The sequence below is a fragment of the Oratosquilla oratoria genome, chromosome 37 (assembly GCF_046742065.1).
Source record: "Oratosquilla oratoria isolate Oo_2021 chromosome 37, ASM4674206v1, whole genome shotgun sequence".
NCBI lineage: Eukaryota > Metazoa > Arthropoda > Malacostraca > Stomatopoda > Squillidae > Oratosquilla > Oratosquilla oratoria.
The window spans coordinates 45,323,700-45,348,467 of NC_134813.1; the positions used below are offsets into that span (position 1 = coordinate 45,323,700).

Genomic DNA, 24,768 nt, shown 5'->3' on the forward strand with positions numbered 1-24,768 from the left:
TGCATGCACACACACACACCCCAACTCCCGTCCACAAGAGTTGAAGTAATGACTCGCAGGGCAGTGATACTGAAATGATTTCAGCCCTGGGCAGGATTCGAACTTGGACCACTGTAGCAGCAGTTGCAAATGTTACTACCACGCCATCAATGTGTGGATATTTCGTGTGGTATGGGTGATAGGTTGTTATAAATGCTTGAGTAGTATGCTGCTGGTGTATTTTTCTTGTTGCATTCTTGTCACTCATTGATTTATTGTGCAGCCCAAACTAGAAATTTATATCTGACCAATATTTGTGGAAAAATTGCAATGAATTGGAGTATTGTTTTCAAGGATCAAGTATTGGTCTTTGCCTACTCCAGGACCTATGCAGAATCAACCAGACCATCTACCATGGATATACCAGCCACCCAGGTAAGTGGTGCAAGTGGAGGCTTAAGTTTTTTTAATTAAGTATTGGATGAAATCACCAAAAGTAACAAAAATGAGTCCACTCAGTGCAATCTACTATATACAGGGTTAAATCCAATGTGATCAGCTATCAACTAAATAGTTTAGTTTTCAATACTATAATAAGTAAATCCCCATCATTCTTTCCTGAAATTCAATGTCCATGTCATTGAATGCTGACTTGAATACATATTTTGAAGTCTACCTAGTGCATCTGAAGAATCATGGAGTGCTACTGGAATGATTATGTATCACACCAGAAACTGTTCTGTGATTTTCAGTATAAGCCTAAAATAAAAGAATTATTTGCTGGCTCAAGTGTCACTAAATGGATAACCCACATTGGCTAGCAACTGTCCCTAGGCCCTCCCACAGATCTCCAAATGAAAAATGTTTAGACTGTTGTTTGTGTTGTATTATTGATGAACTGTTTTCATATCACTGGTAGAAAGTGTTACGGGAACAGGGAGAACTCACAAGTTGTCAACTCTTCATGTGTAATAAAGTCTAAGAAATATTAAGTTCAGATAGACCAAGTGTCAGACCCTTAACCACTTCAGTAGAAGTCAAATTCTAGCACGCAGCATCAGCTGCCATATGAGTGACGCATCACACTACTTGCATTATAAAATATAGAGCCACTGCTGTATTACTTGTTCTCTTTTACTCTGAGTAATAATAAACACAGAAAATGTGATCAAACCAGTTTACAGAATCTGGGGGTAACTCATGTACAACTATAAAAAAATATATATATCATTAGGACGCCAATGCCGGCATCCTCATGTACCCATTCACGCCTCATGACTCCTACTTAGGTGTCATCGTATCGAAGTGATTACTGCTGCTCCCACTAATGGAGGTTGACTGGTTTTGAAATTGGACAGCTTTGTCATCTAACTTGCAGAACCACAATATATACCCAACATTGGTCTAAACATATTACAATACACATACATTTACCAAAATCTTTTCCCCCTTACGAGGAGAGTAGCCAAAAAACAAATGCATAAAATCCGCTCCCACCCATTCCATCCCCACATACTCCACTCCCATTCACCCCCCTCCCTCCCTCTTATCTTGGCTCCTCCTGGATGACGGGTCCTCCCTGCATCCCGCAAGACACAGCACATCCACAGCAAGGCCACCTCATTTACTCGGCGACCCCCATCTCAATATAATTCATATATATCACCTACAACTACAGGGATATGCAGCACATTTCACTAATGCCAATACCAATCACAGGATAATCTCCACAAAAGACAATCCTCAATGGTGAAGACAGAGTGGACACCCCAACTCAAAGCTGGGGCAAGTCAGCCAATCTTGCTAGGAGCTGTCTGCAATGGGAGGAGTGGCCACAAGGGGGTTTTGCTTGGTGAAACCTAGGTATTGGCACTGGTGATGAAGTGAAGTGATGTGCCTCTCATTGTGTGCTTCCAATTGATATAATGATAATTCATTTTATTCCATTATCATGCAAACACATTTTACATTTTTCTTTTTTGCATTTGAAAGATTTGTTTTCCCTAACGAATAACTAAGTTTGGCTATATTAGATAATTAGGTTAGGATCTATTGGACAATGTAGATTTCACATTAACAACCCATGTTTGCGGATTCTGGAATTTTACTGATAATTCTTGCAACACACTGCTAATAATTCTAAGAGTCTATGAACCTAATGTCACTTTTTGTCAACAATTTTTAACCATGGCATGAGAGCCTCAGGTACATCTCTTCATCTTTATGACCATACAATGATTGTTTTTATATCTACTGGGTAAGTTTTTTTTCCTTGTTTCACTACAAACTTCTTTAGTTGAATATTTTTAAGTGCATTTCTTCTACTGCGCTACAATTCTATTTAGCAACATGGCAATGGCAAAGCATCATTTAGCCATGCAGGGTTTGACCTTAAGTTCATAACCCTTAAGAACCATGTATAACTAAAAGTCTGCTTCATGGGTCTTCCAGTTTTTACAATACACTTCTATTGACAATATATTGTATCGGAACTAAATTTCGTAGACCCTTATGATAATCGGAAAACACACACATGACACATGCTGTTTGGCCATCACTATTCCAATTTCAATTATAAGGTAGGGTCGGATCCTTCGAGAACCATGTACAAATAAGTTTCGTTGGGCTTCTTTATATTTCTTTTCGCAAAAAGTCCATATAAATTAGCATATCAAGTTTTGACAATTCATTTCTAAGGGCAAACTATTGTCTCGAAACTCAATTTTGTTTACCCTTGCGAGAGGACAGAAAAATAAACATAAACAAATCAGTGTTTTGACTAAACTACCGGGAAGGTTGTATGTGGAACAACTATATCATCTCATATTTATACAACAGTTCCCTCAGGTTAAATTTGAGAACAAAATCCCCATGTCATTCTATTCCATTAACATGTTTAAATATACCTGCAATGATGCTAAAGGTGAACTGCGCCACAATATACCTGCGTGCACACAACGCACCACTGCAGCCATGTCTGTCGTCTGCAGAGACGCTGTTCCATCTAGAATATTTGATGGACACGGCCTAATATTTTTTTGCTTATTATATACACTGTAATTGACACCAGTCTAATATATTATAATATTTATAAGCTTAGAATAAAATATCAGTACACAATGCGATGATTTATCTCAAACCGTTTTGAAATTTGAAATGATGGCCAACGCGGGGAGGCAAATTTACCAGCTGGCACCCAAACCCCCCTACCCCCCGTCCCGGCAGTGGTGACTAGGGCACTTCGCCCCCGCTCTGCCTCTTCCGTGCCAGCTGCCGCCGAGGTACGAGGACCTCTCAGAGAGGGGAAACTTAATCGCATATCATTATAGTGTGGAAAGAGTGTTTTCTTGAAATATTCTCAGCAGGTGAAAGTTCACTGACTACAGTGCTTCATGGTGTAAAATTTATATAGATTTTTCAAACGATAATTGAAACAATCGGTGATGATTCCGCCTTGTGTGCCGCTAGCATTGACAGTTGCATCGCGTAATGGGAACCTGTTTTGCTGGTCACAGGTTATCGGTAGACTGCTCTGACCATCACAGTTATGATTGCACGATAAGCACTTTCGTAGGAAAGTAATACGAAATGTGTCGTTAAAACCCTTGTTTAATGAAAGTAAAGTATTCTAAAATTAGACACGCCGGTCCATAGGCAGCCATATTTGAAGTGGACGATCTACAAGTCATGCAGTCGGCATTCAGAAGTAACGTAAAATGTATTGTCATGTGGCATGGTTACAGTTTAGGCTACTTAATATGTTCCTCTTCGGATTACTGTGTGCAAGCAGCTGTTTAGATCCTTCGTAGAATTTCATGTGGCGTTGAAACATATCAGACTTCGTGCTCGAAATTTCGTTATTGTCAATTTTTTTCGTGGCAAAATCAGCTGAAGAATATGTAAAACTGATGTTACTCTCACTATTTAGGTAAAATCGGAATAACCAGTAAATTAGTTTCTGTTTCAGTGCGTGAAATTTGATCGACAGTCACATTGTTTTGAACGGGTATTGATGCTAAGGCAGTACGTGTGTGGTAGTAGCAGAAGTTTAATTGTAAATTTTATATCTCAATTGTAACTGATGATGTTTATACATCGGTATTTAATGTTCATAATTGCATTTTTGCTTAGTCACGGGATTTCGGGTGAGGGTCATTGAGTTTGTTGTTGAACAAATCCAGTAAACCGGTTGCAACCGTCAGTTGGATTCCCCTGCATTTTTTTTTATTAACAGTATTTAGTTGTGCACTATTTTAAGTAGCAGTATTTTTAGTATACTTTTCATTATATAATTATTTTAAAGTAGAGATGGTTACTACATGAAGTACCAACAACACTTGTTGTTGAGTACATGGTAGTTACCAAATCTGCGCACTGCATGCTTTACCATTTACAACTTATGTTTCAACTAACACAGTTTATTAAACATAAACATCTGATTGTTTTATCATTAACCCACCTTTCTGATTGGTTTTGAATTAATCATTTTTATTCTCTTGTGATTTGGTCTCCTAAATTTGCACGCAACCAGCACTTTTTTGTTTGTGTGGGTGTGGACCAATAAACCACGGACCTTTTTATGTTAGTGTGTGTTTGTAGTCAGCAAAGACATTTTATCTTATCGAATTGCAAAGTGAGGGTGAAAAGTGACATTTGGGAAATTATAATTGCGACGCAGATATGCAACGTAGTAGTAAAGATGGCGAGAACTGCATTCAAGTTGAAATCGATAATGTTCGAGAAGGAAGTGTGCATTACTTCAGTTGGAATATTCAGTGTTCGGAATATTGTCGAAAAATATGTAGGTGAACTAAAAAAAATGGATTGGCTAGGAAAATATGGCGCGAATAAGAAATGATCATTTGATGAAATGATTGGCGAGATGTTTCGTCATATTCTAGAAGTCTTCCCTGGATGCACACCTCGACCCATCTCAAATCTACTTCGTTCCACAGTGCGCGAAAGTGCCTTTTTTTTTTCTCTCTCTCTCCTTTTTAAGAATTTGTAAAGGTTATTAACAAATATTCGAAGATGACAAATGCTAGAAATTCCTGGACAAGCTATAACTCGATTTATCGCTAACATTTTTAAATTTAACCTTTGAAGTACGTGACGACTGTCAGAAGGGAAGGAAAAAATATGGAAATATAATTTTCACAAAGGCAACCTTCACAATTGTTCAGGTTGCCGCCATACTATTTTATTAATTTGTGGGGGATTCTCTGGCTCAGGAAAAACAACGAATTATAAGTGACGTGAGATTAAATAAAAACCTAAAACATGACGCATTTGTCAAATATAACGTCATCGACCGCATCTAAGTGCTTCCTGGCCTAAGACTTTCACTTTAATTCCACTCGTTTTAATAGAAATCAATATGGCCTACCACGCATTTCGTAGACAGGGCATGGAGGGAATTGTCTGATATCACGAACTAGTACTTGAAAGTAACAGCACGGAGTAACGTTTGACAACTGGTAGCTGTCATGTCTCCCGGCAGTCCAAGCAGAAAGGGACAAGGTGGTTAATTTGGCCTCGGATAAGCCTGCTTTGGAACATTAGAAATGTTAACCTGTTCAGCATGAGTCACAACTGCACAGAATCCCCTGGTATAACTCAGATCCAAAAACCAACTTAGTTAAAATAGGAAGTTAACAATTCTGTTACGATGATCACACACCCCTCAACTGAACAGCCGACGTACCTGATGGTACTTGTCCGGTTATTCTGCCGTTGGGCTATTTAATTGATCAACGGGGTAGCAAACCAATTGTCGGACCAAGATATTGAGTAGTTACACAAAGAAAATAATAATAAAATAATGTTGAACCGGTGACTGATTGCAAAAAAAAAAAATCATTCTAACACAGAGTAGGAAGTCGGAAGGGATCAAGCGAACTAATATTAGCAAGTCGGAGCGAAAATTATAGCCATTAAAAAAAAAAAATGCCATGTTAGTATGTGCGTGTAGATAGATAAGTATTAAGCTCTTAACGTAACCATAATTGTGGTTATGTTCTCCAGATTTATGACTATCTTTTCTGTGGTAAAATACTAAATACGAGAATATATATCATATATGTATAATTGGTATTGGAAACCCACAACCCCACAGAGGCTGGCAATTGTCCTATAGGAAGAAACGTTTCTCATAGGATTGTAGTAGGAGGGGAGCAGTCACCGGTTGACAGTTCTCCCCATTCCGGGGACTGCACCCCTAGGTAGAGGTGAGAGCGTTGGTGGATTTTGAAGACGAGGGGATGATCATCACCGACTCCCCAACCCCTCTGAGTCTTCGATTCCGTTTCCCCTTCATTCCTTCCCCACCCTTCTCTTCCTCCTTCCTCTCCACCCACCGCTGCTCCGAACCTCCATGCCCCCTCCTCCTCCTCCTCCTCCCTCTTCATCCCCCGCAGTCTCCTCCTCCTCCACACACCTCCACCTTATCTTACCCCACCGTACACCTTCCTCCTCCTCCATTTCCTCCACTCTGCCCAGCCCTTGTCACGTGCTGGACTCGTGATCGACAGTTGTCACCCTTCTGGATGAGAGCCCATATATGACCCTGTCTATGGGTAATGCTGTGACTTTACCCACACATCATACACCCAACTCCTTGCCCACCAGAGTTTGAGTGCTAACTCGCAGAACAATGACGCGGAAATTTTCAGATCTAGGCGGGACCCGTATCTTTGAATTGGTCGTGTGTGTGTACGTGCGTATATGAACATACAAAATATGTATGCGTAAACTTAAACTTTTCAAACTGGGTTAACATGAATTGCACTTCAAGAACATGAAGTTATTGCAATATTAGCGATGGGTTGATTATAATTTTAGTTCGTAATAATATCTATATCTGCTATTCGTATATTTATTAGTATTATTTATCTATTCTTTTATTTGTATATTTATTTATTTTGAAAGGCTGATTTCCGTTGCTCCTTATGAATTTCAAATTGAGCGCGTCTCGGAATTTTATATTTTCTTTGTCCACACTGGGAGATTACATGCATCAATTTGGAAAAAAAAAACTTTTAAAGATCTTTGTTATTGACACTATTAAAATTCATCCAGATAAAAAGTGTTAATAATAATGATAACAAAATTAACGATAATGAAATCTTTGTTATTTTCTTACTTAAATGGAAATAATAGATTCAGAAATCTTATATTCTGACCCATGTATGTGCGCGTGTATATGTATATACTATATATATTACAGTCATTTTCACTACGCTTACTTTGTCGTTACAGTATGCCATAATTAACCTTCCTATATTTCCCTTTTTATCCTGTCTCTCACCCCTATATACGTATTCACACCCTCACACCAGTACCTTTGCCACCCCCTCCATCTCCTATTTTACATTCTCCATCACTTTACTTCTCGTGTGTCTACTATCTTTTAAATTTGCATCATACACTTAGCCAACTGTTTGTGTATTCCTTCCACGTGCCCAAACCACACCGACATGGCTCTTTTTTATCTTTATTTCCTCGGTGATGTTCCAGTGACGCTCTCTCCCCAACTTGTTTGCTTTCATATCCTTATCATCGCATCATAAATTCTCCAATCAATTTGTTCTCAATGAACTCCATCTTACCTGTGATCCTCCGGACTTTATGACACTTCTTTATCTGATAACGCCCTCCGTATTTATCCAGGGCCATCCAGTGGATACCGTGTCGAACTCGTGAGCAGGTGGTCATGAGTTCGATTCATGGGCCTCGATGCGTGTTTCTATCGTTGGTTCCCGACAGCCCTGGCCAGGCGGGGAGGCGACACAACCATCGGCCTAAAAAATTCAGCGGCTTGCCGCAACTGACAGGGCTTGCCCTACCAGGGGTTTTTCACTTCCCACTTTGTGGGATGGTGAGTTTGTATAAATGGATAAACTTGGGAGAATCTTCCACGCTGCTGGAAAAAAAAGTATTTGACTGAACAGTCCAAAGACACGGGAAAGCAGAAAATATAATAAGTAAATTATATGTAATGTTTGTACGTTTAATGTGAGGATCAAAAGCAATGATAGCCGTCATGCTATGCTTGAAGCACAAAGCTGTAATAAATTACAGAGTGGAATAAAACCTTTGAATATGTGCGGGTGGACAGCATATAGTGTGAAATTCTTTTGTCTCGAATTATGACAAAAGAAACAATATAGATTTAATATATCTAGACTTTGCAAAAGCTTTTGATACCGTCCCACACGAAAGACTACTTACTAAACTAGCTTTGCATGGAATAAGTGGTAGCCTATTAGGTTGGACTAGTAATTGGTTGAATGGTCGTCGAAAACAGAGAGTTGTTTTAAATGGAAAAACTTCTGGATGGAAAAGTGTTGCAAGTGGAGTTCCTCAGGGTTCCGTTCTTGGGCCACTTCTATTCATAGTATATATAAATGATATAGACCATGGACTAAAATCTACTGTTTCCAAGTTTGCTGATGATACAAAACTGTGCGGAGTGGCAAATGATCACTCAAACCAATTAGATATTCAAGAAGATTTAGATCAATTACAGCAATGGTCTGAAAAGTGGCTAATGAAATTTAACACAAGTAAATGCAAGGTAATGCACATAGGTAAAAATAACAGTAAGTACGATTACAAGTTATTTGGAAATTCGTTAACAAAAGTGGATAGTGAAAAAGATCTCGTCGTAATTATCAGTAACGACCTCAAATCATCCAAGCAATGTATTTCAGCCTCTGAGAAAGCAAATAAGATTCTGGGACTGATTGCGCCATCTTTTGATTTCAAAAGTCCATCACTCATTAACAAGCTATATAAATCGTTAGTTCGTCCACATTTGGAATATGCTGTTTCCGTATGGTCACCGAATCTCATTAAAGACATTGACAGACTGGAAAAAGTACAACGGCGAGCCACAAAACTGATTCCAAATATCAAAAATAAATCATACGAAACTCGACTAAAGCACATGAATCTGTTTTCCCTAAAAAAGCGTAGACTCAGAGGTGACTTGATACAGGTCTTTAAGATTTTAAAGGGAATTGACAACATCAAAAGTGACAACATTTTCACATTGAATGAGAATCAGACAAGAAACAATGGTCTAAAACTGTCCGGAAATAGATTCAATTTGGAAGTAGGTAGAAACAACTTTGCCAACCGTGTAGTTAATGAATGGAATAAACTTCCTGCACAGGTAGTGCAATGTAGTTCAGTTCGAAGCTTTAAGAATCATTTAGATAAATACTTAAGTAAGATGCTGTAATGATTATAATTTATCTTATATTATTTGTTTTTGTTTTGTTATCATTTGTCTGTCTGATTTTCATTTATTATTAGTTATATGTTAATTTATTATTTACTATTTACCTGTTTGTTTATTATTTTAACTATACCTATGCATTTATTTATGTATTTTATTTGTTATTTACATTATTATAGTTTTTATTTATTATTTTATTATTATTATATATATATATATATTTTTTTTCATCCGACCTAGATATGGATCAAAAGGTCTCCTGTCGGCATGCTCCGCCTTTGTAATCCTTTGTAACTAAGTACACTTGGCCCGGGAGGGAAAGGGACATTCGAGGTCGCGCGTTGTTTACATATTGAAGTAAAGAATTTTTGAATGAAGATGAGAAGGTTGACAAATGTGAATGCGCACAGGAGAGTAAGACTTAGAATACCCGATCATACAGCGACGAAGTCAAAATTCTGGATGAAAATAGGACGAAGATGAGAAAGTTAAAATAGTGATGAAAAGTAGAGACTTGGAAAAAATGCGAGGTGATGGGCAGAAGCAATTAGGAAATTAACGAAACTAGGGGAGGATGAAAAGAAGGTAGGATATATTCTAGAACAAAAGGAGAGATAAGGTCATTATCAATGAAAAGTGAGAATAACAAAATACTGCAAATGTGACTCGTTCATCATATCATTCCTTGCACAGATGACAGGAGATACAAGGGCTAAAGGAAGATCTGGAGACACAAAAAGACACAAAGAAAATCAGAAGACGGACTTAAAAAAGGAGATGTGTGTGAGAAGAGATGGGTATTAGGAAATTTGAACCACTTTCCTTCCCCACATCAATAATACGAGTAGCTTGATTAACATGCACCACAGTTCACCACAGCAAGTCCTACGGAAGTTCAAAGCCAGATCAGACTTATGATTGTTCCATATCTCGTAAGGTATTCAAACTCGGTTGTGTTTACAATGGTCATGGAGTCTCGTACTCTATCGGCAACTATGAACTTCCCCGGATGAGAGCACAGACCTCGTGTAGTCCGATCTATGGATAATGCTAAGTCCTTATACACGACACACCTATCCCATTGCTCAAGGGAGACAGTAAAGGTTCGTGTTGCTTTCAAACCCCGTGCGAGGATAGATCACCGCACTGAAGTGATTCAGTTCTGAATAATAGATATAATATTGGACTTAGAAACCAAAACCAAAATCTCCAGAATTTATCCCGATAAGTGTTTACTGAGGAACCATCGTCGGGGCGAGGAGATTGGTGTTGTCAGTCATCTCGGCCTCAAAGAGTGAGAAAAAAGAAATCCTCATGTGATATAGTGAGAGTCCAGGATATCCCTGCACCTCCATACCGTATTGGATGGAGAAATAAGTTGCCAAGTGTATGTGCATGCATACCGTACATTTGTGTACGTGATGGATGCATGTGTGTATCAAACTGTTACAGAATAAGTGCGTCCAAGTATAAATAGTTCCCCATAACTTCACACACAATCATGTACTCGTACACGTGTGTGTATGTATATATTTATATATATATGTATATACACGGCATATGACATATTCTACATACAGTAGCAAAAAGGTGACAAGAATGTCTTCACCGTATTCCTCAACTTATCGTGAAAGGTGATTTATTCACTCAATCATTTATTCATTTTTCCCCACTCAAGGCAAGTAGTGTGTATGTGTGAGTACATAGAAAACGGGCCTCCTCGGAGATCACAGAACAAAGGTAACAATTTCGGCAGTAGCAAGGCGCCTCCCACTTTGAGCTTCCCTCCAACCCCCACGAACCGCCCTGGGTTATTTGTGTCCCAGACCGTGGCCGTGGCCTCGCGGTGTGGGTAGTCGAGACGCCAGAGGGTGCAAGGACCTTGCTCAACGTGGAGGGTATTGAAGCAGAGAATGCCCAGTGTACGTCTACTAGAGGGCCATGTGGATTCCAAGGCGTTAGCCTACATCTAGATTGCTTTGTAGACCTAAAGGGGGGGGGGGTGTTGATTGTGATGTGGTTCTAGAATGCCGTTTGAAATTTGTAGTCAGATTCCCCCCCCCCCCTCTCTCTCTCTCTCTCTCTCTCTCTCTCTCTCTCTAAGTTTCAAGATATGCTGTAGGTCACGGGGAATCCAAAAGTTTATTGAATGTCATGTAAGTTATATTTGTGATGTAGCTGTACTATCATCTAATACATTCTGATTTTTTCATTAAGTGCAATCTTGGTTAGGTGTAATTCTTTAGAATTGTTAAGTGAGGATAGGAATGAGAGAACAGGTTGTATTTCCTTTACGGAAAAATCTAGTTAATTATATATATATATTATCAACCACAATGCACTTTAATTCTAAGCCATCAACATCGGAAGAACTGTGGAGGCACAAAAAGAAATTGAAACGTGATACGCCCGAGGACTCGAACCATCAAGAGATGGTGTATTGGTCTAAGTCACTACAGCACTGGTCACGTGCTTGCCGCCGTTGGTTCGAGTCCTCGGGCGTACCACGTTTCAATTTCTGCATGTGCCTCCACGGTTCTTCCGATGTTGATGGCTTAGAATTAAAGTGCATTGTAGTTAATAAAAATGTATCTCTAGTCACTGGGACCCATTCAGTGCTGTACATATATATGCGGGAAAACCAAGGAGAATAATAAAATGACCGAGCGCTTTCGTCTATTTAGACATCTTCAAGGTACGTGGAGAGTGAAGATGTCTCAATAGACGAAAGTGCTCGGTTATAATTTTTATTGTTTTTTCCTCATATAACTCATGGGTTCATGTGATTTCTCATGCATATGTATATACAAATTTGTAGGTAATTTATAAGTTGTATATTTGCCGAACATCATCCGAAAATGTAAAAATCTATCACTGATTCATTTTTTTTATGCCAGATTATTTCATTCAGGTTAAAGGGACCCGTTGGCCTTCGGTTGCTTGAAAAGACCCGTCAAAGTTGACACAAGACACAGAGGTCACTAAGGCACACCAGAACACGGAATTATGATATACAAGGTGGTCCGAATACCTTGTTACCCCCACCAATAGGGGTACAAGTATTACAGTAATGCAAAATACATGCCCTTGATTCAGTTTATTTACTGTAAGAACAATAGAACAAAATAAAACACTGACAAAATGTTACCATCGCAGTATTGTCATCTTCGGAGGTGCTGGTTTGCCGAATCTTTCGGTGACGTCATGTCGCACAGCCCCCGTTATGTTTTTCGTGTTTGAATGCACACGCTCTTGTGCCCATACACTTACAAGCAACCTGAATCCAGGGCATGCATTTTGTATTACTGTAATACTTGTACCTCTATTGGTAGGGGTAACAAGACATTCGGACCACCTTTTAGAATGAATGAAGTTTCTCGTGGTTATGGTGTATTGTGTCAGTAATAACACGCAGTTGTGTTCTTGGAGACGGCATAACATCGAAGGGGTGAAGATGCAGAGGTCGTAATGGAGAGTGAAGGAGGGTAGCAGAGCGAATGGAGAGTAGGGTTGTCACCAATTATTGACTTAATGAAACATACAGTCAATACCTCCAATAGACGATCTGCAAATATCGCTGACGAGTGGAAGTTTGAATTTGTCGTTATGGTACTGTAGTTCTGTGTCTCAACAAAATCTCACGAAATCATACGTCTAAAGACATCTCCATTACCATCTCATTGCCATGGCACATTCAACAGATTTCTTATGGCAAGCGACATATCAATTACGTCATCGTGGCGTAGAGCCTGAAGATGTGCAAGGTCTGAAAGGCGTACCTATCGTGGAGGTCGCTCTGAACCAATAGTTATCAACTTCTGGCCTATGAAGGTGTGAACCACTTAGTGGGTCTGTGGGCCACCTAGTGGACCACAGAGTCTCCCAAGTGTGGCCACTAACCGAAATAAAGTGAGATTCATTGTATAAACATTGCGACAATTCAGTATTTGAAATAGTGATCTCCAGGAGGCTAAAGAGGAACAGCAATACATAAGGGGGGTACTTGGCGGAAAAAAACTCCGGTTCCCGTTGGTGCAGTTTACTACGTGATACCCAGTTTGTAGCAACTGGTTAAGCAGAAATGGAATGATGACGATCCATCATACCATTCGGACGCCCGGAAATAGTATGATGACACGTACCACGCCCTCTACACGAGTGGAATGTACTCCCCACCGCCCCCACGTGGATCGGGTGAAAAAGGAAATACACGGACCCACGTGCACTGGCTATAAACGGCCCCACCACTATCTAGGGGACCACCACGAGACGAATGAAATAGCCTGGGGGAAGGCAGGATTAGAAAGACGTGCCACCGAGTTCGTGAGGCGTCTGTAAAAATAGCCACAACCCTTTCGCTGTCGGAGGTCTGCTACGAAATGGAAGGGAATAGTATGACGGCATCCGGAAAAATATGAAGTGGCACAAGCGGTTTAGAGTAACAGCGTGTATAGAAGCCAGTAACGGAGCATGCAGCAATTTCACTATATATATATATATATATATATATATATATATATATAATAAAATATGTGAATAAACGTGGAGCATTCACACGACGATCAGTCATGAGGTGAATCTTGGTATGTTGTCTCATTTTCGTTTTGAAGGGCAAGGAGACCGGTGTCTGCCTCCTCCTCCTTCTTCTTCTTCTTCTTCTTCTTCTTCTTCTTCCTTCCTCATTTGGGGTTGAGGGACTCGCCCATGTGACTGAGCTGGCGACTCCCATAGGTGTAGCCTCAGATGATTAGTAGGTGGAAAATGTATATGTCAAACATCATATACACGAGCACTCGCACGCTTGCGCGTTCGCACACACAGACGACTTCATAGCACAGTGGTAGCGTTCGCGGCCGTCACTACGGCGGTCCGGGTTCGTATCCCTCCCAGGGGTGAAATAATTTCAGTGTTGCTGCGCTGAGGATCGTCAGTCCATACTCTCGTGGGCGAGGAGTTAGGGAGTGTGTGTCATATATAAGCTCTGAGCTCTCTTCCGGGAGTAGCTGTCGATCACGAATCCAACACGTGATCCAAGACCATGGTGAATCACGCGTGTACACATACATACACACACAAAGGATTACAAAGGCGGAGCATGCCGACAGGAGACCTTTTGGTCTATATCTAGGTCGGATGCGAAAAAAATCATAATAATAATCAAATAATAATTATAAAAAACTATAATAATGTATGCAACAAACAAAATACATAAATAAATGCATAGGTATAGTTGAATAACAAACAAACAGGTAAACAGTAAATAATAATAAATTGACACATAACTAATAATAAATGAAAATCAAACAGACAAATGATAACAAAACAAAAAATATAAAATAAATTATAATCATTACAGCATCTTGCTTAGGTGTTTATCTAAATGGGTCTTAAAGCTTCGAAATAAATTACATTGCACTGCCTCTGCAGGAAGTTTATTCCATTCATTAACTACACGGTTGGCGAAGTTGTTTCTACCCTGTTCCAAATTCAATCTATTTCCTGGTTGTTTGAGACCATTATTTCTTGTCTGATTATCATTCAGTGTGAAAATTTGGTTACTTTTGATGTCAATTCTCTTTTGAATCTTAAAGACCTGTATCAAATCACCTCTGAGGATGTTTTTTTTTGTTTTGTTTTTTTAGGAAAATAGATTCATATATTTTAGTCGATTTTCGTATGATTTATTTTTTATATTTTGAATCAGTTTTGTGGCTCGCCGTTGTACTTTTTCCAATCTGTCAATGTCTTTAATGAGATTCGGTGACCATACAGAAACAGCATATTCCAAATGTGGACGAACTAACGATTTATATAGCTTGTTAATGAGCGATGGACTTTTGAAATCAAAAGATCGCGCAATCAGTCCTAGAATCTTATTTGCTTTCTCAGAGGCTGAAATACACTGCTTGGATGATTTGAGGTCGTTACTGATAATTACGCCGAGATCTTTTTCACTATCCACTTTTGTTAACGAATTTCCAAATAACTTGTAATCGTACTTATTGTTGTTTTTACCTATGTGCATTACCTTGCATTTACTCGTGTTAAATTTCATTAGCCACTTTTCAGACCATTGCTACAATTTATCTAAATCTTCTTGAATATATAATTGGTTTAAGTGATCATTTGCCATTCCGCACAGTTTTGTATCATCAGCAAATTTGGAAACAGTAGATCTTAGTCCATGGTCTATATCATTTATATATACTATGAATAGAAGTGGCCCAAGAACGGAACCCTGAGGAACTCCACTTGTAATATTTTCCCATCTAGAAGTTTTTCCATTTAAAACAACTCTTTGTTTTCGACCATTCAACCAATTACTAGTCCAACTTAATAGGCTACCACTTATTCCGTGTAAAGCTAATTTAGTAAGTAGTCTTTCGTGTGGGACGGTATCAAAAGCTTGCAAAGTCTAGATATATTAAATCTATATGTTTCTTTTGTCATACTTCGAGATAACTGTGTTGTAGTATTCGAGTAAGTTAGTCACGCAAGAACGTTTCCGTCTGAAACCATGCTGGCTATCATTTATCAAACGGTTACTTTCTAAATGATGTTCGATGGCATCTTTGATGATAGTTTCCATTATTTTTCCTACGATTAAAGTCAAACTTATAGGCCTATAATTACTTGGTTTCTTTTTGTCACTTTTTTTGGGGGGGGATGTAACGTTAGCGAGCTTCCATTCTCTTGAGACATCTACGGACTCATGTGTGTGCACGTACGTGCACACACCTGAAAAAGAAAAGCTTTCTACATAAAGTGGTGGATATATGGAACAAATTGGACGAAACATAAGTGTGTGCAAAAACCCTACACGAAATTAGACGCTGCGAGATACAAAGACGGGACATCACGAGCGTAGCATACCTTCCCGTAAGATACAACTAGGTAAAGAAACACACACACACACTGGGTCTGCCAACTTTGAAAGGTCGAAGAAAAAGAGGTGATGTGATAATATTATTCAGGTCACTAAAGGGGATAGATTGCAATGACAGAAGATATATCTTAGATAAGAATGTGAGGACTTTAAGAAGTCTCGGGAACGATTTAAAGAAGACTACATGTTTAAAAAAATTAGGAAATACAATTTCCCATATAGATGCATAGATACTTGGAATAGCTTAGAAAGTGATATAGCCCAAGGCGGTACAGTACATGGATTTAAATCTAAACATGATTATTGCAAATCAAGGATATATATTAAGTTGGAAATGTACATAAATTTGAGGCTAGGTATGGTAAATTGGAGAATAGAAAACGGGACCTAACGAACTTTGCTCCATTCCTATATAATGCAGTTAGGTAAACACGCACATATACACACGCGCGCGCGCAAAATACGTACACGTACATATTTACACGTGCACATACATATATACATATACGTACACATTCATATAGGTACACGTACATATTTACACGTGCACATACATATATACATATACGTACACATTCATATAGGTACACATACATATATACATGCACATATACACGCGCACGCACATACATATGCGCATACACACATACCCACATATAATATGCATACATATACGCGCGCGCACATGCACATTAGAGAATAAGAGACAGGACCTCACGAGCATTGCCTCTTTCTTGTATGCATACAGTGAGGAAAATGCAAACGCACGCACATACGCACGCACACACATTCAGACTGCTGGTGTAGTGGTTAGCGTCGAGGGTTAGAGACTGTTAATCACGAGTTCAGCACGTGATCAGTGACTGCTGCATTGCACTTTCCCGGTAATTCAGGCTGCCGTCAATCGATTTTATTCATCTGTGCTGTTAACATTATATGGACCTGTAGGTTCCTTACGATGAACGATTTCCCTATCTCTCCTCCTCTCCCCTCTCTACCTTCCCCCTCCCCTCTCCTCCTCCTCTCCCCCTCTCTATCTTCCCCCCCTCCCCTCTCCTCCTCTCCCCCCTCAATGATCCCCCTCCCCTCTCCTCCTCTGCCCTCTCTACCTTCCCCCAAACCTCCCCCACTCTCCCCTCTCTACCTTCCCCCTCCCCCCTCTCTACCTCCCCTCTCCGGCAATCAGAATAAAGACATAAACTTGCAATCATCAATGCATTGCAGGCAGTTGCATTGATTGCAACGGGAGGAGCGGATCGATTGGGAGAGGAAGGAATGGAGGGGGAGGGGTCACGTGTCCTTAGAAAGACACCGGGATGGAAGGGGAGGCGTGGCGGTTGGGCGGAGGTATCTTATTGTGGACAATTTAGTCGTCGATTCAAACTGCCGCCAGGCGATTTTATTCGGCAGTAGCTACTGTCTACATAGCATGGTAGTTTTATTTTATTCTGGCTGTCTCCAAACGACTTTTTCGTCACTTTGGCAACCCCTCAGTGAAAAAAAATATATGTATATTTGGATGATGGAGAACATAAACACAGGGGAAGGCTCGGAACCCTGTGTTTATGTTCTCCATCATCCAAATAATTTGTCTAAAATACTTATCATATATGTATATATATATATGAGTGGAAGAGTGGTGAGATAAACATAGAAAAATGTAGTTTTATTCACTAATGTTTCGTCCTTACCAGGACATACCCAAAGTACAAAATAGAAAATGCACGACTTATACACTTCATCCTTGCCATGTCCCCCTCCATTCGCCTCCATATCTTCGTCCGTCCTTAATACTTCTCTGGTGACTCCGACCATGTCGCGTCCCCCCTCTGCGCCTCTGTTCTTATCCGTCCTCTTGACCTTGATCAAGGTGCTTGCTGCTCCTAACTTTATATATGTGTATGTGTTTTCATATATGCATATATATTTATGTATATATTGTTGAAGTCTACAGCAATAGTAGTATAGTTCAATTTATATGAAACACAAACATAAGTTCTTTACCATGAACAAGGCAGGAAGAGATTAAGGAGGGCTGAATCAGTTTAGATAAGCCTTCCATCAACATGCAACAACCAGAATTTTCATTCCCATCTATGAGGAAATCTCGCCAGCAACCTACGGGCAACTCGATGGCGTATCGTGGGTAGCCACAACAGACATCCTCTCCCAGAGATTCGTTGTACAAAATCCCACCCGTCACGTTCCATGTGTTATTACTGTTTTTGTATTCACGTTATCATAACGTTATGTAACTCCTGAAGATGACTCCTCTCTGGGTCGAAAGACGTCACGAGTAAAGCTACATGTATTTTTGGAGAATCTATCAATACCTTGGCCCTACCTTCGCTTTCTCATACGACGTATTGAGAGTACTTCATACAACTGAAGAATGCTATCGCTGCTGTAGACTTCAACGCCTGTATTAAAAATGGCTTCCTCCCAATATATATATATATATGTGTGTGTGTAACAATTTCATATGAGCATTTTACATCTTCATTTGTATATGTTGAATTACACGTTTTGTTACTATCATAATACGGTTGTGTAAAGATGGCATTATAGACCCACTTAGCTTTGCTTCAACCATTGTAGATATTTGCGTGTCACTATCCGTTTAATAGTTCTAAATATTAGGAATGTTCAAAATTTCCAATATTCGAAACGAAAAGTTCCGAAATCAAGAAAGTTCTGTATCCCAGAAACATATTTTCTTAGTCTGATATATTTCTAAAATATTTTATTGCAAATATCACATATTTACGAGTCTTTATATGTTGTATGGGTCACAGCTTAAAGGTGACGGGGCACTAGGCTAGCATGTTACGTTTTACCACTTTATTTGGGTAGAAACTACTTCGGCTACAATATTTTAGACCAGAGGTCCGCGGAACCGTTTACTGAGGATGCCGTTTAAATCTGTAGAGAAAATGAACGTTATAGAAATCCGCGCTGTATCATGTAATTATAATTTGAAACATTTTATATCTATTAAGGTATCATTGTATATTTAATTAGTCTTAATATACTACCATTCAATATTCTGTGTCAGGTTAATGTGGGGGTACGGGACGATGTGTCAACATTCGTGGTCTCGACTCCTGTTTACTTCACTTAGTTCGTCATTCACCTCCTTACTAAATGACGCAAGAGTAATTTTACATTTGAAAAAAATAAAATCAAATAATCGTAACTGATGTTGTTTACTCAAATAAAGTAACAAAAGCAAGTAGCATGCTTGCGAGAAATGCCCACTGTGCCGCCACCTGTGTCTCTGCACGCGATCTGATGAGAAATCAGGAAGTTGCCAAAACACGATAACACGACATTCGAGTATTTGTGAAAGTTTGTGGGCTATATATTTATTTATTTACCTATTTCTTATATTTTATTTATTTATTCGTATATCTATTAAATTTTTATATATTTGTGTATTATTGTATACTTTTTATTCGTTTTTTATCTATCTTTTTATTTTTTGCTGCATAGCCTACTTAACGGTCTGGGATGCGATTTTGGTATCCTTTGGTGCAAAATTATTTTTACGAACTCTCTCTTCACCCTTTCAACATTGAAAATTTAGATGTTGTTTATGAATATTTATTGATTCGTTTGCTCATGAATAACAATCTTTTAATTTGTTCAATTTCAACAAAACTATTCATAATTTTCCCTTCAAAATATCTTATGTTGCCACTTTTCATCAAAGTATGTATCTGTGATTTACTTTATCAGTAAAAATATACAAATTCATTGTTTGTTTAGACATTTATAAGCTTTGGAGGAAAAAACAAAAGGCTTCAGAATGTAGATCCATTTATACAATTTTTTAATATTTCGTTGCCCAAAGATGAACTACTGGTATTTAAAAAATCGAGGATTTGAGGCTTTGTGAGCAACGTGACGTCATCGTACCCGCCAGAAGTCGAGGCAACGAATCAAGGCATTGCTTTATTAGTTTACTGGTTGTGTTCACATGAAATATGGTGTAATATTTCGGGGTATATTTGCAAAATGTCTTTATATTTTCCGTTAATTTTGGAGCATGACCTTGACGTTTCTGGACAAATTTGTAATTGTTTTCCATTTTCATTAAATTTCGGTCGTGTGCACATGCATTATGACAACGTTTCTAGACAAGATTGTAGTTTTTAGTTTTTCTTTTATTCTCATGTTCACATGGGTTATTATGACAACATTTCTGGACAAATTTGGGAAAATGTTCACTTTTTTTAGAAAATTATTTTCTGCCATGTTCGCATGTACTGTGATTTTAATTTTTTCGGTTACGACTTAACACTTGTGGGCATGATTGTGATACATATTTTTTCACTTTTGCAGAGTTTTGAAAAAAGCTTTTCACCACCGCAACCATGGGAAAGGAGAAGGTTCATATTAACATCGTTGTGGTGGGCCACGTAGACTCTGGTAAGTCGACCACCACCGGCCATCTGATTTACAAATGCGGCGGTATCGACAAGCGAACCATCGAGAAATTCGAGAAGGAATCTTCCGAAATGGGCAAGGGGTCCTTCAAGTACGCCTGGGTTCTGGACAAACTCAAGGCCGAACGTGAACGTGGTATCACCATCGACATCGCCCTCTGGAAGTTCGAGACGACTAAGTTCTACGTCACTATCATCGACGCCCCAGGCCATCGCGATTTCATCAAGAACATGATCACAGGAACTTCTCAGGCTGACTGTGCAGTACTCATTGTTGCTGCCGGTACCGGTGAGTTCGAAGCCGGTATCTCCAAGAACGGCCAGACCCGTGAGCACGTGCTTCTGTGCTTCACCTTGGGAGTCAAACAGCTCATCGTCGCCATCAACAAGATGGACTCCACCTCACCTGAGTACTCAGAAGCCCGTTTCAACGAAATCAAGAAGGAAGTCGGTAACTACATCAAGAAGGTGGGCTACAACCCAGTCTCTGTTCCCATGCTCCCTATCTCCGGGTTTAACGGTGACAACATGCTGGAAAAGTCTGACAAGATGCCCTGGTGGAAGAAGATCACGGTGGAGCGCAAGAGCGGGAACTACACCGTTGAGACACTCTTCGAAGCTCTGGACAACATCGACCCACCTGCTCGTCCCACCGACAAGCCACTTCGCCTTCCCCTCCAGGTGAATTGGTTACCCCCGTCCCCATTCCCCTTCACCCCCCCCTCTCTCTCTCTCTCTCTCTCTCTCTCTCTCTCTCTCTCTCTCTCTCTCTCTCTCTCACACACACACACACACACACACACACACACACACACACACACACACACACACATGAAAACTTAATTAGATTCGTTGACTTCTTTTCTTCTCTTGTGAGAAATAACTTCTTCCCATGTTAGTGGAGTCACTACTCATAGAGCTCCTAGCAGGTAGAAGCCCATCTCGCTGTACCGATAGTACGAGTACTTGACCAGAGACTATAGTTCGAGGACAGCATCCCATAAGTTTGGGGTTCTCAATCTATTTTCACGTGTACCCCGTTCTTATGGATTGCTATTGTTTAACCTCCTGGAGATGACTCCAACACTAAATTTAATCGTTTTGCATCCACTAACTGCTAGTGGCTTTCTGTTGGCGGCCCCTTTTATTGACCTTCGCCGCCCAATAGGATTCCATGGACCACAGGTTGAGAACCATTACTTTAGATGAATAAAACCTGATGTGATCCATAACCAAATCTATCATTTGTGTGAGTTGAAGATGTTTAACATCGAAAAATATAGTAATTTCATCCTGATCCCTGTCTCTTAGGAAGCTGGGCAGCGAATGGTAGGTTTCGGGTAACTGCGGCAGGATTGGGTAGCTAGAGGAAGTAGTAGGTATCTGTCGGGGACCGATTTCAACATTTTGATTGGTCACAGTTTTGTGCATTGTTTTCCCCAATCATTTGACATACATGACGAGTCACAATGTCATTCTTGTAAGGGTGGGGCTCAGAAGGTCACTCTTAGAAGGGTCAGGCTCAGAGTCGTCCTTACAACGGTGACTCATATCCTGGGATCTACAGAGTTTTTACAAGTGGGGATTATAAACCGAAAACTAGTGGTAGTGAGTGGGTGTGTAATGATTTTATTCAGTGTTGAAGTGGTCTCCAGGAGGCCAACAAACAGAAGAACATAAGTAGGGGTTACGCGCGGAAACCGATTGAGAACTCCTCGTCTTGACTCATGCGAGCTCTTGTTAGCCGGGTCCTCGACAACAAGTTCAGTGATGTGTACCATAGACTCGTTAGATTTTCGACGACTTTCGGCATCTGCTGGGTGTGGGTGATGACGGGCGAGTTTGAAGACTTATGACGTGTTTGTTCCCTGAAGGTAAACCTAACCTAACGTTTGTTTCCCGCAGGACGTTTACAAGATTGGTGGCATCGGAACTGTGCCCGTGGGTCGCGTTGAGACTGGCATCCTGAAGCCTGGCACTGTTGTGACTTTCGCCCCCAGCGGTCTGACCACTGAGGTGAAGTCCGTGGAGATGCACCACGAAGCTCTCACCGAAGCTTTCCCTGGTGACAACGTTGGCTTCAACGTCAAGAACGTCTCCGTGAAGGATCTCAAGCGAGGTTACGTGGCTTCCAACTCCAAGGAGGACCCTGCCAAGGAAGCCCAGGACTTCCAGGCCCAGGTGATTGTGCTCAACCACCCTGGCCAGATCAACGCCGGCTACCAGCCCGTGCTTGACTGCCACACCGCCCACATCGCCTGCAAGTTCGCTGAGCTGGAGACCAAGATCGACAGGCGTACCGGCAAGGAGCTCGAGAGCGGACCCAAGTCCATCAAGTCAGGAGACTCTTGCATTGTCAAAATGATCCCCTCCAAGCCTATGTGCGTGGAATCCTTCTCCGACTACGCCCCCCTGGGTCGCTTCGCTGTGCGTGACATGAAGCAGACGGTGGCCGTGGGCGTTATCAAGAAAGTGAATAAGAAGGAGAGCGCAGGGAAAACCACGAAGGCCGCCGAGAAGGCACTCAAGAAGAAGTAACTAGGCCCCATCTGCCAAACGGATCCTCCAAAGGACCTTGGCAACATAATGGAGAGGCTCACCCCCCCGCTATTTATATGTCACAGAAAGGCCATCAGGAGGAAAGAGACTTTACTCACACTAGTCACCTTTTAATCAATGTGTTAAGGAAGGTATTTATTCTGCATGTGGCTTGAATTACCGCAAAGTCTTCTCTACGTTATGGACTTTGCAAAGGCGTAGTTCATCCCTGCGGCGTGCTAGTCACTCGCTCCTCTTCTTCCTGCGTTTGTTGGCACTCATAATAATCATAATAATCATAATAATAACTGTAATAACGATTTCCATTTACGCGGAAACGCTGTGCGGATTCCTTTAAGAGGGGGAAGGGGCGGGCACCCATTTGGGTTTTTGTCCTTATGCTTTTACATCTGAAGGTATTCCACCAATGTACCTGGCTGGCGTCTATGTAACCAACAATGAACCTGTTCACGCAATTCTGCCTTTTCTTTAATTCAATCCCCGTCCCCGATTTTTTAAATCTACATTTCTATAAATGATGAGGAGGAACCACACCTACTCACTGTGGATGTCTCCCACTGCCATCCGCGGGCAATGAATGTTTCCCCAACACGTACCTTTCTTGAGCTTTAATTTTGTAGAACTATTCCAACCTTTGATGTCATAAACATTCATGTTCTCTCTATATTCGGATAATATACTGATTATCCCAGACATCATGGAAATCAAATGCTTTATATATACAGTATATATATATATACTTTGATACCTCCATGCAAACACAGACTTTGATTGTCCTTGATATATAATATGCACTATACATGCATCTAAAATGAAAACTGAAGGAAGGCGTTGGGGTAAGGGAGAACGTTGAGCTAATGTATCCTACATGATCTGCTGCAGGACCTGCCTATACATCTCTATTGGTGGATGATATGGTGATGGGAACAAAGTTGGGAGCAACGGAAGTGGACCTAAATGTTGCTTTACGATGGTAAACTTTGGACACCGTTGTGGTAATAATGGAAATGTTGTTGTACTCCCCAGACATACATTACAAAGGCGGAGCATGCCGACAGGAGACCTTTTAGTCCATAACTAGGTCGGATGCGAAAAATATAGTAAAATAAAGATTATAATAATAATAAAATAAATGCATATGTATAGTTAGATATTAAACAAACAGGTAAATTATAAATAATAATAAATTTACAGATAAAAAAAGATTAAAATCAAGCCAATAATAACAAACAAATAATATAAAATAAATGGCAGTCATTATCTTGCTTAGATGTTTATCTAAAATATTAAAGCTTCGAACTGAACTACATTGCACTGCCTCAGCGGGAAGTTTATTCCATTCATCAACTACACGGTTGGCGAAGTTGTTTCTACCTACTTCCAAATTAAATATATTTCCTGACAGTTTGAGACCATTATTTCTTGTAGGATTCTCATGACCCATGACATATTAGAATTATATATATATATATATATATATATGCAATGAAAACACTAGGTACATGTGTTCACAAATGCGTAAGTAACCAGTGTAATAACGAAATAACAAGGTTTGGGGAACCATAGGGTATTGGAGGAGAAGTCAGAAATGGAATGTCTGAAGAAGACGTGTTAAAGAAAATGCCATGTTAGTTCGAGATTATCCACAAGAACAG

General features: G+C 40.1%; 2 protein-coding genes across 3 annotated transcripts in view; one reads left to right on the forward strand and one right to left on the reverse strand.

Moving 5' to 3' along the window:
- The window catches only part of mRpS14 (mitochondrial ribosomal protein S14), a 29,719-nt gene extending 26,736 nt beyond the window's left edge, over nt 1-2,983 (reverse strand). The window contains exon 1 of the mRNA XM_076175684.1: nt 2,886-2,983. Coding sequence (XP_076031799.1) covers nt 2,886-2,954 — 69 coding nt within the window. The 5' untranslated portion in view covers nt 2,955-2,983. The remainder of the gene's footprint in view (nt 1-2,885) is intronic.
- Nucleotides 2,984-3,187: 204 nt separating this feature from the next.
- On the forward strand, nt 3,188-23,568 carry LOC143019704 (elongation factor 1-alpha-like). 2 transcript variants are annotated; one of them, XM_076175682.1, is made up of 3 exons: nt 3,188-3,260; nt 20,451-21,235; nt 22,460-23,568. In XM_076175682.1, the coding sequence occupies exons 2-3, from the start codon at nt 20,483-20,485 to the stop codon at nt 23,090-23,092; spliced, it is 1,386 nt and encodes a 461-aa protein (XP_076031797.1). In that variant the 5' UTR covers nt 3,188-3,260; nt 20,451-20,482; the 3' UTR covers nt 23,093-23,568. The 2 variants fall into 2 exon arrangements, with proteins under 2 accessions (XP_076031797.1, XP_076031798.1); XM_076175683.1 differs by lacking the exon at nt 3,188-3,260 and adding an exon at nt 20,028-20,052.
- Nucleotides 23,569-24,768: the final 1,200 nt, after the last annotated feature.